This window comes from Lepidochelys olivacea (genome assembly GCF_965140295.1).
Source record: "Lepidochelys olivacea isolate rLepOli2 genome assembly, chromosome: 11".
Lineage (NCBI taxonomy): Eukaryota > Metazoa > Chordata > Testudines > Cheloniidae > Lepidochelys > Lepidochelys olivacea.
The window spans coordinates 46,317,750-46,330,697 of record NC_140421.1 but is presented as its reverse complement, the minus strand read 5'-3'; the positions used below and the strand labels follow the sequence as shown (position 1 = coordinate 46,330,697).

The following is a 12,948-nucleotide window of genomic DNA, read 5'->3' as shown; positions in this document are numbered from 1 at the left end:
TGGGAATCAATTTGGAGTGGGCAAATCTACTGTGGGGGCTGCTGTGATGCAAGTAGCTCACGCAATCAAAGATCTGCTGATATCAAGGGTAGTGACCCTGGGAAATGTGCAGGTCATAGTGGATGGCTTTGCTGCAATGGGATTCCCTAACTGTGGTGGGGCTATAGACGGAACCCATATCCCTATCTTGGCACCAGAGCACCAAGCCGGCGAGTACATAAACCGCAAGAGGTACTTTTCGATAGTGCTGCAAGCTCTGGTGGATCACAAGGGACGTTTCACCAACATCAACGTGGGATGGCCGGGAAAGGTGCATGATGCTCGCATCTTCAGGAACTCTGGTCTGTTTCAAAAGCTGCAGGAAGGGACTTTCTTCCCAGACCAGAAAATAACTGTTGGGGATGTTGAAATGCCTATATGTATCCTTGGGGACCCAGCCTACCCCTTAATGCCATGGCTCATGAAGCCGTACACAGGCAGCCTGGACAGTGGTCAGGAGCTGTTCAACTACAGGCTGAGCAAGTGCAGAATGGTGGTAGAATGTGCATTTGGACGTTTAAAGGCGCGCTGGCGCAGTTTACTGACTCGCTTAGACCTCAGCGAAACCAATATTCCCACTGTTATTACTGCTTGCTGTGTGCTCCACAATATCTGTGAGAGTAAGGGGGAGACGTTTATGGCGGGGTGGGAGGCTGAGGCAAATCGCCTAGCTGCTGGTTACGCGCAGCCAGACACCAGGGCGGTTAGAAGAGCTCAGGAGGGCGCGGTACGCATCAGAGAAGCTTTGAAAACCAGTTTCATGACTGGCCAGGCTACAGTGTGAAAGTTCTGTTTGTTTCTCCTTGATGAAACCCCCCGCCCCTTGGTTCACTCTACTTCCCTGTAAGCTAACCACCCTCCCCTCCTCCCTTTAATCACCGCTTGCAGAGGCAATAAAGTCATTGCTGCTTCACAGTCATGCATTCGTTATTCATTCATCACACAAATAGGGAGATGACTACCAAGGTATCCCAGGAGGGGTGGTGGAGGAGGGAAGGAAAATGCCACACAGCACTTTAAGCACAGCACTTTAAAAGTTTACAACTTTAAAATTTATTGAATGACAGCCTTCTTTTTTTTGGGCAATCCTCTGTTGTGGAGTGGCTGGTTGGCCGGAGGCCCCCCCACCGCGTTCTTGGGCGTCTGGGTGTGGAGGCTATGGAACTTGGGGAGGAGGGCGGTTGGTTACAGAGGGGCAGCAGTGGCAGTCTGTGCTGCAGCTCAACCATACACTGGAGCATTCTGGTTTGGTCCTGCAGCAGCCTCAGCATTGAATCCTGCCTCCTCTCATCACGCTGCCGCCACATTTGAGCTTCAGCCCTGTCTTCAGCCCGCCACTTACTCTCTTCAGCCCGCCACCTCTCCTCCCGGTCATTTTGTGCTTTCCTGCACTCTGACATTATTTGCCTCCACGCATTCGTCTGTGCTCTGTCAGTGTGGGAGGACAGCATGAGCTCGGAGAACATTTCATCGCGAGTGCGTTTTTTTTTCTTTCTAAGCTTCACTAGCCTCTGGGAAGGAGAAGATCCTGTGATCATTGAAACACATGCAGCTGGTGGAGAAAAAAAAAGGGACAGCGGTATTTAAAAAGACACATTTTATAAAACAGTCGCTACACTCTTTCAGGGTAAACCTTGCTGTTAACATTACATACATAGCACATGTGCTTTCGTTACAAGGTCGCATTTTGCCTCCTCCCACCGCGTGACTACCCCCTCAACCTTCCCCCCTCCCTGTGGCTAACAGCGGGGAACATTTCTGTTCAGCCACAGGCAAACAGCCCAGCAGGAATGGGCTATACTGAGTGTCCCTGAAGAAAAGCACCCTATTTCAACCAGGTGACCATGAATTATATCTCACTCTCCTGAGGATAACACAGAGAGAGAAAGAACGGATTTTGGTTGAATGCCAGCAAACATACACTGCAATGCTTTGTTCTACAGTGATTCCCGAGTATGTGTTACTGGCCTGGGGTGATAAAGTGTCCTACCATGAAGGACGAAATAAGGCTGCCCTCCCCAGAAACCTTTTGCAAAGGCTTTAGGACTACATCTAGGAGAACCGCAAATGCCAGGGCAAAGTAATCCTTTCACATGCTTGCTTTTAAACCATGTATAGCATTTTAAAAGGTACACTCACCAGAGGTCCCTTCTCCGCCTGCTGGGTCCAGGAGGCAGCCTTGGGTGGGTTCGGGGGGTACTGGCTCCAGGTCTAGGGTGAGAAACAGTTCCTGGCTGTCGGGAAAACCGGTTTCTCCGCTTGCTTGCTGTGAGCTATCTACAACCTCCTCCTCCTCCTCATCTTCTTCGTCCCCAAAACCTGCTTCCGTATTGCCTCCATCTCCATTGAAGGAGTCAAACAACACGGCTGGGGTAGTGGTGGCTGAACCCCCTAAAATGGCATGCAGCTCATCATAGAAGCGGCATGTTTGGGGCTCTGACCCAGAGCGGCTGTTCGCCTCTCTGGTTTTCTGGTAGGCTTGCCTCAGCTCCTTCAGTTTCACGCGGCACTGCTTCGGGTCCCTGTTATGGCCTCTGTCCTTCATGCCCTGGGAGATTTTCACAAAGGTTTTGGCATTTCGAAAACTGGAACGGAGTTCTGATAGCACGGATTCCTCTCCCCAAACAGCGATCAGATCCCGTACCTCCCGTTCGGTCCATGCTGGAGCTCTTTTGCGATTCTGGGACTCCATCATGGTCACCTGTGCTGATGAGCTCTGCATGGTCACCTGCAGCTTGCCACGCTGGCCAAACAGGAAATGAGATTCAAAAGTTCGCGGTTCTTTTCCTGTCTACCTGGCCAGTGCATCTGAGTTGAGAGCGCTGTCCAGAGCGGTCAGAATGGAGCACTCTGGGATAGCTCCCGGAGGCCAATACCGTCGAATTGTGTCCACAGTACCCCAAATTCGAGCTGGGAACGTCAATTTAAGCGCTAATCCACTTGTCAGGGGTGGAGTAAGGAAATCGATTTTAAGAGCCCTTTAAGTCGAAATAAAGGGCTTCACTGTGTGGACGGGTGCAGGTTTAAATCGATTTAACGTTGCTAAATTCGACCTAAAGTCCTAGTGTAGACCAGGGCTTAAAGAAGTCACTACTCACAAATGTATAAGTCTCTTTGTAAAATCAACACCTTAAGTTCTGATCTTGAGACCACAGAGCATTCTCAACTGCCATTTACTCAAGGAATTTCATATTTACGCTTGGCTTTATCATTCACTTTCTAAGACCCTTTTCTTATTGCATAAAGGTATCAGTGTTTTAAAAGTCGTTTCCCTTTTTACAGCCCATTGTCTTTTTAATCTTGCAGTTATATCATAATGTTGAATTTGTGATGACATTTCTTTAGTAAGACTACAGGATTATAACTTCCCTGCAGATCTGGGCAGGTGGAGAAATTTGGATAGAGAAGGTTAATAGCTAAGCCCCAAATACCTTCCAAAATAGTGGAAATTCAGAAAACTACTGAAATTGACCCCTCTGACCTTTCTTTAGAAAAAAATTAAGTGCTTGTTTCAAAGATGGCGTCCATGCGAAAATCATTCTTTAATATTTTTGCGTTTATGGAGTGGATTTCTACTACTACAGAGAATTTATGTAGAGGAATTTTTGTGTTATCTTAAAACAGAAAGAACTCTGCAACATGATCCTTGACTGCTGTGCTCAACAAAGAACATATGAGAAATTCTTTGGTTTACTGGCAGGGGTGAGTTCCACTTTCAGACTTCAAATTTTACAGCAAGAAACATAATTTATATAATATGGCAGTAAAAGTTTTCATATAAGCATCTGATATTTTACGATAAATAAGTCAATTACGTGTGGCTCTTTCGTTCTGAAGTTGGTTATATGAGCTGAGGTGGTTGGATTATCCATTAGATGGTAATAAGCATTCACAGTAAATGCAGAATGGGAGCACACTTTTTCCCTGTTTTTTTTAAATATTCCTATCTTGTAGAAGGATGGTCAGTGGCCAATGGATAGCACTAACAGTAACGGAACTACATAAGTGCAAAGTACTATGCTTTGTTATAAATAATTTTCTTGCAGCAGGAAAGATAGTATTTTGGAGTTCTCCGTTGTTTCTCCACTTCGTTAAGGTTGCTTAGTTAGTTTATTTAGCAAATTAGGATGACTTGGCTCATTCCTGCACCATTCTCTCACTAAAAGAAACAAATCTGGTTTTCTTCTTCTGTGTGTGTGTGTGTGTGTGTGTGTGTGTGTGTGTGTGTGTGTAAAATTGGTTATAACTTTTGTTACAATTATTTATTAAGTAGCAGTTTTCCTTTTACTCCATCTGTAATCTCAGTATAGCTGACTCTAATAAAGTTTACATAAGTAAAACTTTTGATGTCCTTACCAAGGTTACTTACAATTACAGAAGTTTCATTAATTTCTAGACAATCAGATTTTTAGAAAATGTTACTGCTGATGTAGCTGTGCACAAAGGACCATGTTTCCTTTTTCTATTACTCACCTAGTACTAACAGTTACCTTATAATTTGCTAGTAACCGGTTATAAGAAAGCACTTGGTTCCATAATAATCCTGGATGTTGAAATTTACTGAATAAATTTATCGTACTTTATTACAGATTGCCGTGAAAAATATTTCAATATCCAGGATTATTACGGAACAAAGTGTGTTCTTTATATTTCTTGGAATTGCTGTTTCTGCCTGAAATGTCTTGACACTAACTATGCTCCCTTCTATTTCTCTAGTTTCAAATAAACTTGCAATGATGTAATTAAAAATATTATGTCCTGTGGTATTGTATTAAGGGGTCCCACCAGGTGAGACTACTAGATGACAGATGTTGCAAGGTAGAAGAAATTACCTTATCTAGTAACATGTCAAAATTGATAATTATTGTTTCATAATGCAAGATGAGTTTCCTCCGAGAAACTGCTGGAGGTAATAAATTGATCTTTATATTCCATTTAAAGGTATTTTTTCCTTTCCTTTTAAAAGGAAAGACTTCTATATAAATGCTTAGTTCTAAATATATTTTTGTTTAATGTTCTTTTTTTATTTAATCTGGTTGTTTTAACTGTACAATGTTATTTCAGCGTTTCTGCATGTTAAAAAAAGAATACATGGAATCCTTTGAAGCTATTTTCAAAGAACAGTATGATACTATCCACCGTTTGGAAACAAACAAATTGAGAAATGTAGCCAAGATGTTTGCTCATCTTCTGTACACAGATTCACTTCCCTGGAGTGTAAGTAGAAAAGGGCTTTGTCCTAGCTTCTTTCTTCAGTAGCTAGTCTGTAGTTCTCAGAAATAAATTACAATATATCATGCTTGGTGTCAGGGATGCCTTTTTTTAAGTCTTGTTTTTTAAAGCCTGAGACTTAAACTACTAAGACTCTGATTAAAAAAAAAAATCAAAATGTGTTATTTTAATTAACATTCTTACAAACTATATTGTTATAGTGTTGGGGTGAAAGATGCTATTCTATATTCGGGCCAAAGGTTGAGCTTGACCTTCTAAAAATAGAACTGGGTGTGTATATTTAAAATCTGTTTTTTCTTAACATTTTCAGGTCCTTGAATGTATAATATTGAGTGAAGAAACTACTACATCATCCAGTAGAATTTTCGTCAAAATATTCTTCCAGGAACTTAGTGAATATATGGGACTTCCTAATCTTAATGCAAGATTAAAGGATGAGTAAGTTGAAATTTTACTCTGAGCATTGTCCTTTGAATTCTTTCACCCTGTAAGAGTACATACAGACTCTCCATTTTCAAGTGAAAATTTCTAAGTGAAAATACATAACAAACTATGGCCCCGATTGATGTCCGTGTACGCGCTCTGACTAGTCAGTTAAACATGCATAAATATTTGAAGGATCAGGACCTGTATTTTCTTGGTTTTGTTCCACTACTGTTTCAACTTGAATAGTAACTTCTCTAGCTGAAGGACATTTATTTGTATACATCAGCATCATTCCTGAAGGATGTGGGGCAGGATAGTCTTTTTTTTTTTTTTTTTTGGCAGCGCCTGAAAGACCTCAAAAATATTAACTTTGTATTTTTATAAGATTAATTGCTTTATTTTAAGCACAACAAAAGTAATACATTCTCGTGTGTGTGTGTGTGTGTTCCAGTACTTACACAACAGTGAGGATCCTTCCAATTGTTCAGGTTATTTCTTGAGGATCTGAGGCTTACTCCTTTTCAGGAGCTATTCTCCTGTATGATGGTAAATTAAACAAGCACTCAAAACTCATTGAAGCCCAAACTTTGACCTACCTTAGGGCCCAATTCAATGGAATTTCTAAATGGAGAGCTGCTACAGAATCAGGCTCTTAAATTTGTCATCATCTGACAGGAAAAGGCTGTCCTTTTTTTTTTTTTTTTTAATAAAACCACCACAGGCTTATGAAGAAATTTTAAAATTCTGCTAAAGGAACACTTACTTTGCTGGACCCACAAAAGCATTGCTTTTTTCATCCATTGCAGTGTCTGCAAAAAACAATGGTGAACAAAGACTATTTTTGTCCTGTGGGATTCCTATGATGTATTTTTCAAAAAATGCATGTAGAAATTAAGAATAGTTTGCTGCGTGAGGTTTAACGTCTATGTTTTGTTTTTATCAGAACACTGCAACCTTTTTTTGAAGGATTATTGCCTCGGGACAACCCAAGAAACACTCGATTTGCCATCAATTTTTTCACTTCCATTGGTCTTGGAGGACTAACGTAAGAAATTGTTGTTTTTTTTGGTCTTAATCCTGATTTGACATTGCTTGACTTTCTGTTTAAGGATTGAGATTGTTTTGTTTTTTTGTTGCTAATTAGGGATGAATTACGGGAACATCTGAAAAATGCACCAAAGATGATCATGACACAGAAACAAGATGTTGAGTCATCAGATAGCTCATCATCTTCCTCAGAGTCTGACTCCTCAGATTCCAATCCTGACAGCAGTAATAGTAGCTCAGGATCATCTAGTGGCCGTGACTCCTCTTCTAGCAGTGGCCATAGCAGTGTCTCAGGTATTAAACATCTATCATTTAACTCATTCTCTCTTTACTGTGCGCACTTATATACTTACCATGAGGAAATAGTTATAGTTGATATTTAATTATTTATTGCTAAATCTGTACTTTAAAAATTCCTATCTGTAAGTTTGATAAAATTCTGGAAATCTTAAAAGAAAAGAAATTGCTCCTGTTTCCAGAGAGTGAGGTTTTTGAGAAGCATATTATATTGGAGGCTGTTTCCTTAAACTGATGGGTCCATTGCATAAAGTTAATATCCCAATTTAATCTAAGACTTCCTGATACTTGTTTATAAATAATGGCCTAGCACCAGTGTCTCTTTCGCAGGATTATCAGTGAACTGTAAAGGTTAACACACCTGTTTTTTTTATTATTATCTTTTTAGTACAGGCCTGTCTCACGGCTCTTCTTGATCTGTCCATTGGATTCCAATCCTCTCTCTTTTTTTTTTTTTGGCTTCCTTCCTTGTAACCACAGTTGTGCTATTTCATGTGTCAGATAAGGGATTGCTGAGTTCCCTTCAATTCATTTAGCTTCTTATGCAGGTCTAGGTTTCTGAATCCACTTCCCATTCCTATTGCTCAGAAGCAGTATGGTGCGCTGTTATAATAACCCAGGCTCCTGTCCCTTGAGAATTCTCCAAGAAAGATGAAACTTTTGCCGACAATTTGTTATGCGAGAATTTCATGCATTATAATTAGTATTTTTAATAAGATCATCTTGCTGATGTAAAATCTGCTATTTGACATGAAGTATAATAAACATTGTTAATCTAAAATATATCTGCTATTCTAAATTAGAGCATTTTGTCTTATAGTGTGGTGGGAGAGCAGATGATAGCACAGCATGAACTTCTGTAGTTAGGAAGCTTGCTGATTCAAAGTTAATTTGATTTATTATGATTTTAGCAGCAAAAAAATTATTAATAAAAAGTACACAAGCAATATGAATTACACATGCATTAGAAATGCATTTCTGTTTTATGTTGCAAGCTTACTTTACAAAGTCTGAACTGATTGTGTATCGTTATAAAGCTATTGCATTAATGATGACAAAACTCTAGTGGAGGGCACAGTTTAACCGGGTCAGAGAGGCGTAAGTTCACAAAGAGCCAGATGGCTTCTGCATAGACAGCTGCAGCTTGGCTGAGCTGCTTGATAGGAACCAGAGAGGTAAGTCCTTAGTGAAAAACCAACTGATTCTGCAGTCTGTCAATGTGAGCATGCTTTTTTTGTAAAAGGACACTCTCTTCTACTATTTTGTCCTTTTTCCAAAAACAGATTAATATATGCATTTTGATAATCTCTGCAGTATGCTTTGATTTATGTACGCTAGAAGCAGGAATGTGGCAAAAATAATTACAGTGTTAACTATAATAATTCTGTGAGATAATCAGATTTCATTTTTGTAACTTTGTATTCCCTAGTGGTTTAAACTTCACAGTTTTGCTAGAAAGCAAAGGCTAATTGTTGGTTGTATCTCAGGTTGTTCACAGTTTTGCATCTTTCCATAGACTATAATGAGGACTTCCTAGTAGTATTCTGAAAAGCATTTCCCAGAGGACTGTATTTGTCAACTCTCTTACCAGCGTAGTACTGGTCTAGCAATTAAACCTGGCACATAAATGTTACTAGGTAAAAGTCTCTTGCTAAGGAACAATCTAAGAATTTGTGATTCCTGTGCTGATGGAAACTCTGTGCATATGTAGTGGGATGTGGGCCAGGAATTAAAGAAATGCCATGTTTCTTACAACAGAAAGGAAGTGAACCAGATTTAAAAACATTTATTCTGGAAAGGGTAGGAGGACTTGTGGCACCTTAGAGACTAACCAATTTATTAGAGCATAAGCTTTCGTGAGCTACAGCTCACTTCCTCAGATGCATATCGTGGAAACTGCAGCAGGCTTTATATATACACAGAGAATATGAAACAATACCTATTCCCACCCCACTGTCCTGCTGGTAATAGCTTATCTAAAGTGATTTCCAGCACAAATCCAGGTTTTCTCACCCTCCACCCCCCCACACAAATTCACTCTCCTGCTGGTGATAGCCCATCCAAAGTGACAACTCTTTACACAATGTGCATGACAATCAAGCTGGGCTATTTCCTGCATAAATCCAGGTTCTCACATCCCCCCCACCCCCATACACACACAAACTCCCTGTCCTGCTGGTAATAGCTCATCCAAACTGACCACTCTTCAAGTTAAAATCCAAGTTAAACCAGAACATCTGCCCCCCCCCCCCCAGATGTTCTGGTTTAACTTGGATTTTAACTTGAAGAGTGGTCAGTTTGGATGAGCTATTACCAGCAGGACAGGGAGTTTGTGTGTGTATGGGGGTGGGGGGGATGTGAGAACCTGGATTTATGCAGGAAATAGCCCAGCTTGATTGTCATGCACATTGTGTAAAGAGTTGTCACTTTGGATGGGCTATCACCAGCAGGAGAGTGAATTTGTGTGGGGGGGTGGAGGGTGAGAAAACCTGGATTTGTGCTGGAAATCACTTTAGATAAGCTATTACCAGCAGGACAGTGGGGTGGGAATAGGTATTGTTTCATATTCTCTGTGTATATATAAAGCCTGCTGCAGTTTCCACGATATGCATCTGAGGAAGTGAGCTGTAGCTCACGAAAGCTTATGCTCTAATAAATTGGTTAGTCTCTAAGGTGCCACAAGTCCTCCTTTTCTTTTTGCGAATACAGACTAACACGGCTGCTACTCTGAAATCTGGAAAGGGTGTTTTTGTTCTTCAGGTACATTTCCAGGGTGAACTTTAAAAGAAAATTGCTTCAGCAATATGTTCTGAACATCGAAACGGAACAGAAAGAGGGCACTGAGCACATAACGAATAGTGAACTTGTCTTTTACTGTGTCCCCCAATATCTTCCCCTGCCAGCTCAGCTATGACTCCGTATTGTCTGTAGGAGCATGAAGCTTGCTTATAGTCAAATAAGTCAGTTATTTTTTTATCCATTAAACTACTTTACAAAGTCTCTCTTATTTTTTACATTCCAGTAGAGCTATAATAATGAAAAAGAAACTATTTAAAAAAATACAACATATTGTAAAATATGACTTAAGTGACTCCCTATGGGCTGGTTTTAAACATGTCATTAGAGAAGCACCAGCAACCTCTCTCTCCACATCAGAGGTTAGGCAACTGCTGTAAAATTCAGTTATTTGATCTAAAATAAAATGTATTAGTGTCTCCTTGGTAGCGGTGATGCTTTCAAAAGACAATTAAGCAGAGCTAGAGCTGGCCAGTGTGACATCGCAATGCTTAGAGTAAAAAGAAACAAAGGTTGTTTTTTTTTAGTTGTATTCTTTATAGTGCTTTTTACTCTAGGGGATGTTCAGCAAATATTGTTGATGTAATGTTTGTATTTTATTTGCAGCTCATCCTTTAAGCCCTTCTTTTAGTGACCAGTCAACATAATGACACTATCCATGTTTTTGGAAAAGTCCACCATGTCTGTTCATTCCATCGAATACTAAATAGGTTCTGTATTGACAGATATTAGTAGGTTGGCTAAATAAAACTTGTTCCACAATGGAGAGAGACTCTAGTCTGTTTGGAAATCTAGATGTTATTTAAAGCTTAGCTTCTCTGTGAGGTAAATGTAGAACTTGGAAAACTATTTTTTGGGTGGGATGGAGAGAAAAAAAACGACCCCTTCTGAGTTAGCAACATAATTTACTTCTTTAGCTGTATTGTCTTTGCTGTCCTTAAGGAATTGTAGCACAAATAAAAACTTTTTTAGTGACTGTTAAGGTTGCACAGGACATACCTCACCCAAAATCTTAAAAGCATGAAAATAAGGGGAATGTCTCCAGCATTCCTTGCCACCCTCACATTGTCTCCAGTGCTGTCAATAACACACTTCAAGCACTCTATAAGGTTTTTACTTCCATCTGCAACAGATACTAAAAGTGCTCTTTTAGTATCTAAAACAATGCTGAGGTTGCTGGTAAGGTTGTGTTAGAGTGAGCATTTCATGAAGCTGGAATATGTATTTCTTTTTGTTATCTGTTGGAGATGCAAGTGGAAGCCTTATGTTGATAGAGTGTGGTATTGACAGCATGTAGGCAATATAAAATGGGAAGGAATGCAGAAGACTCCCTTTATTTCCAAGCTTTTAAAATTGTGGGTGGATGCAGTGTATCCAGATGCAACCTTATTGTCACTAAATGAAGTTGTTGTTTTTGTATTAATATAACAAGTGGACGTATAGGCCAGCAACGAAACCTAGAAAATGAGGAATAAAATGTGGGGAAATCTTGGGACTGATAGCCAGTTTACCAAATTTCTTTTTCTGTGGGTTTCCTTTAGAGAATTTCTTTATTTGTTTTAAACAAAAAACCTGTTTTAGACTGCCATTTAAAGATAAGTCCCTTCTCTTAAATTAATAGAGCATGGGCAGATTTCCCCAGCATGTTTTGGAGACTCACACGAGGGAAAGAAATATAAAACTCTAAGCTCATTATTTTGAACCCTGTGGCAAGATAAGCATTTAAGAATATAAAATTTGGCAAAACATTTCGCCCAGAACTTTCTATATAATATAATATAATTATGCATAATTAATGACACTGAATAAATTAAAAAATAGTTAACTCTCATGTATGCTGTACTTTCAGATGCTGCTAAAGTAAAAAGGAAGAAGATGCAAAAGAAAAATAAAGCATTGGATAAAGTTGCCAGGAAAAAACAAGGGAGTAAAAAGAAACTAATTGAAAAGAAAATAGAAAGGAGCGAGCAGGAAGGTAGATATGATGTTGAGAGAGATTCAGAAAGAAATGCTGACAGAAATTTGAGAGATCCAAATAGGAGAGATGATCTATCTAAATATCCCTATGACAGAGATGATGCCACTGACAGGAACAGTTATCGGAGTGGAAAGGACTGGTATTATGAAAGAAATATGGATTTAGAAAACAAACACAGTAATTCCAAAAAGAAGAAAGCAGAGAGAAGAACTTCTTTTTCTGATAATGAAAAGGACAAACACTGGAGTAAAGACAATGTACATCAGAGCAGGAGAAAAAGGTCAAAATCTAGAGAAAGAAACCGTAATAATTCAAGTCCCAGAGAGGAAGAGGAGCAGGAGAATAGATATCGGAATGGTGCAGAGAAACGCCCAGAGAAGTATAGCAGATATTCTGACCAATCTAGAGAATCCAGGAAAAATGAGGACAGACGAAGGGAGAATTCTCCACATAGGCGAAAATAACTCTATGCCACTGAGTTTGAAATAAATGATTTTCTGTGCAGCTAAAACTGTATTTTTAACTCCCTATTACTGAACTTTCTTTTAAAAAAGGAGCTTTTGTACAAAGTGCAGGTTTGTATTTGTAAAGTTTATTGGCCTTCTTACGGTTTTCAGTACTGAATCTTGTAGAATCACTGTATGTGAAGAACCCTTCTGTTAAATTTCTTCCTTGGAAGAGCATTTTCATTTGAGAGAGAGAAAAACAGAAGCTTGCTTATATTTTGTGAATAAAATAGTTAAGATCTCACTGAAATGAATGTTTTTATCAGCTTAACTTCAGATGTTTTGTAAATATTGTGTTTGAGTTACTGTATCTGAAAATGCTACTTTTTAGTTTGGTTTAGTAGTTGACGAGCAGTCAGATTACTGTACAGAGGTGAGAAATTTCATATTCCCATATATATATATATATATATATATATATTAAAAAAAAAACAAATGGACACCCTGAATAGTTTATGCTCTTAAAATGAAAACAGACACAACAAATTAAGGAGTCTCAAGTATTTGCATATTACCATTCGGTATAAAAACATAACACTTTCAAAAAGCTGAGCTGAAATACTGTAAAATGTTATGCTATGAGTACAGTTTAAAATGTCAACTGGAACTATGATTGATGTCTTCCTA

The 12,948-nt window shown here is 39.2% G+C and overlaps 1 protein-coding gene across 4 annotated transcripts in view; it reads left to right on the top strand.

Moving 5' to 3' along the window:
• The window catches only part of CWC22 (CWC22 spliceosome associated protein homolog), a 58,952-nt gene extending 46,260 nt beyond the window's left edge, over nucleotides 1-12,692 (top strand). For all 4 annotated transcript variants that reach the window (XM_084643079.1, XM_084643076.1, XM_084643077.1 and 1 more), the window contains 6 exons: nucleotides 3,664-3,741; nucleotides 5,104-5,256; nucleotides 5,582-5,709; nucleotides 6,641-6,742; nucleotides 6,842-7,038; nucleotides 11,687-12,692. In XM_084643079.1, the coding sequence (XP_084499205.1) occupies nucleotides 3,664-3,741; nucleotides 5,104-5,256; nucleotides 5,582-5,709; nucleotides 6,641-6,742; nucleotides 6,842-7,038; nucleotides 11,687-12,279 (1,251 nt within the window). In that variant the 3' untranslated portion in view covers nucleotides 12,280-12,692. The remainder of the gene's footprint in view (nucleotides 1-3,663; nucleotides 3,742-5,103; nucleotides 5,257-5,581; nucleotides 5,710-6,640; nucleotides 6,743-6,841; nucleotides 7,039-11,686) is intronic.
• The last annotated feature ends 256 nt before the right edge of the window (nucleotides 12,693-12,948 follow it).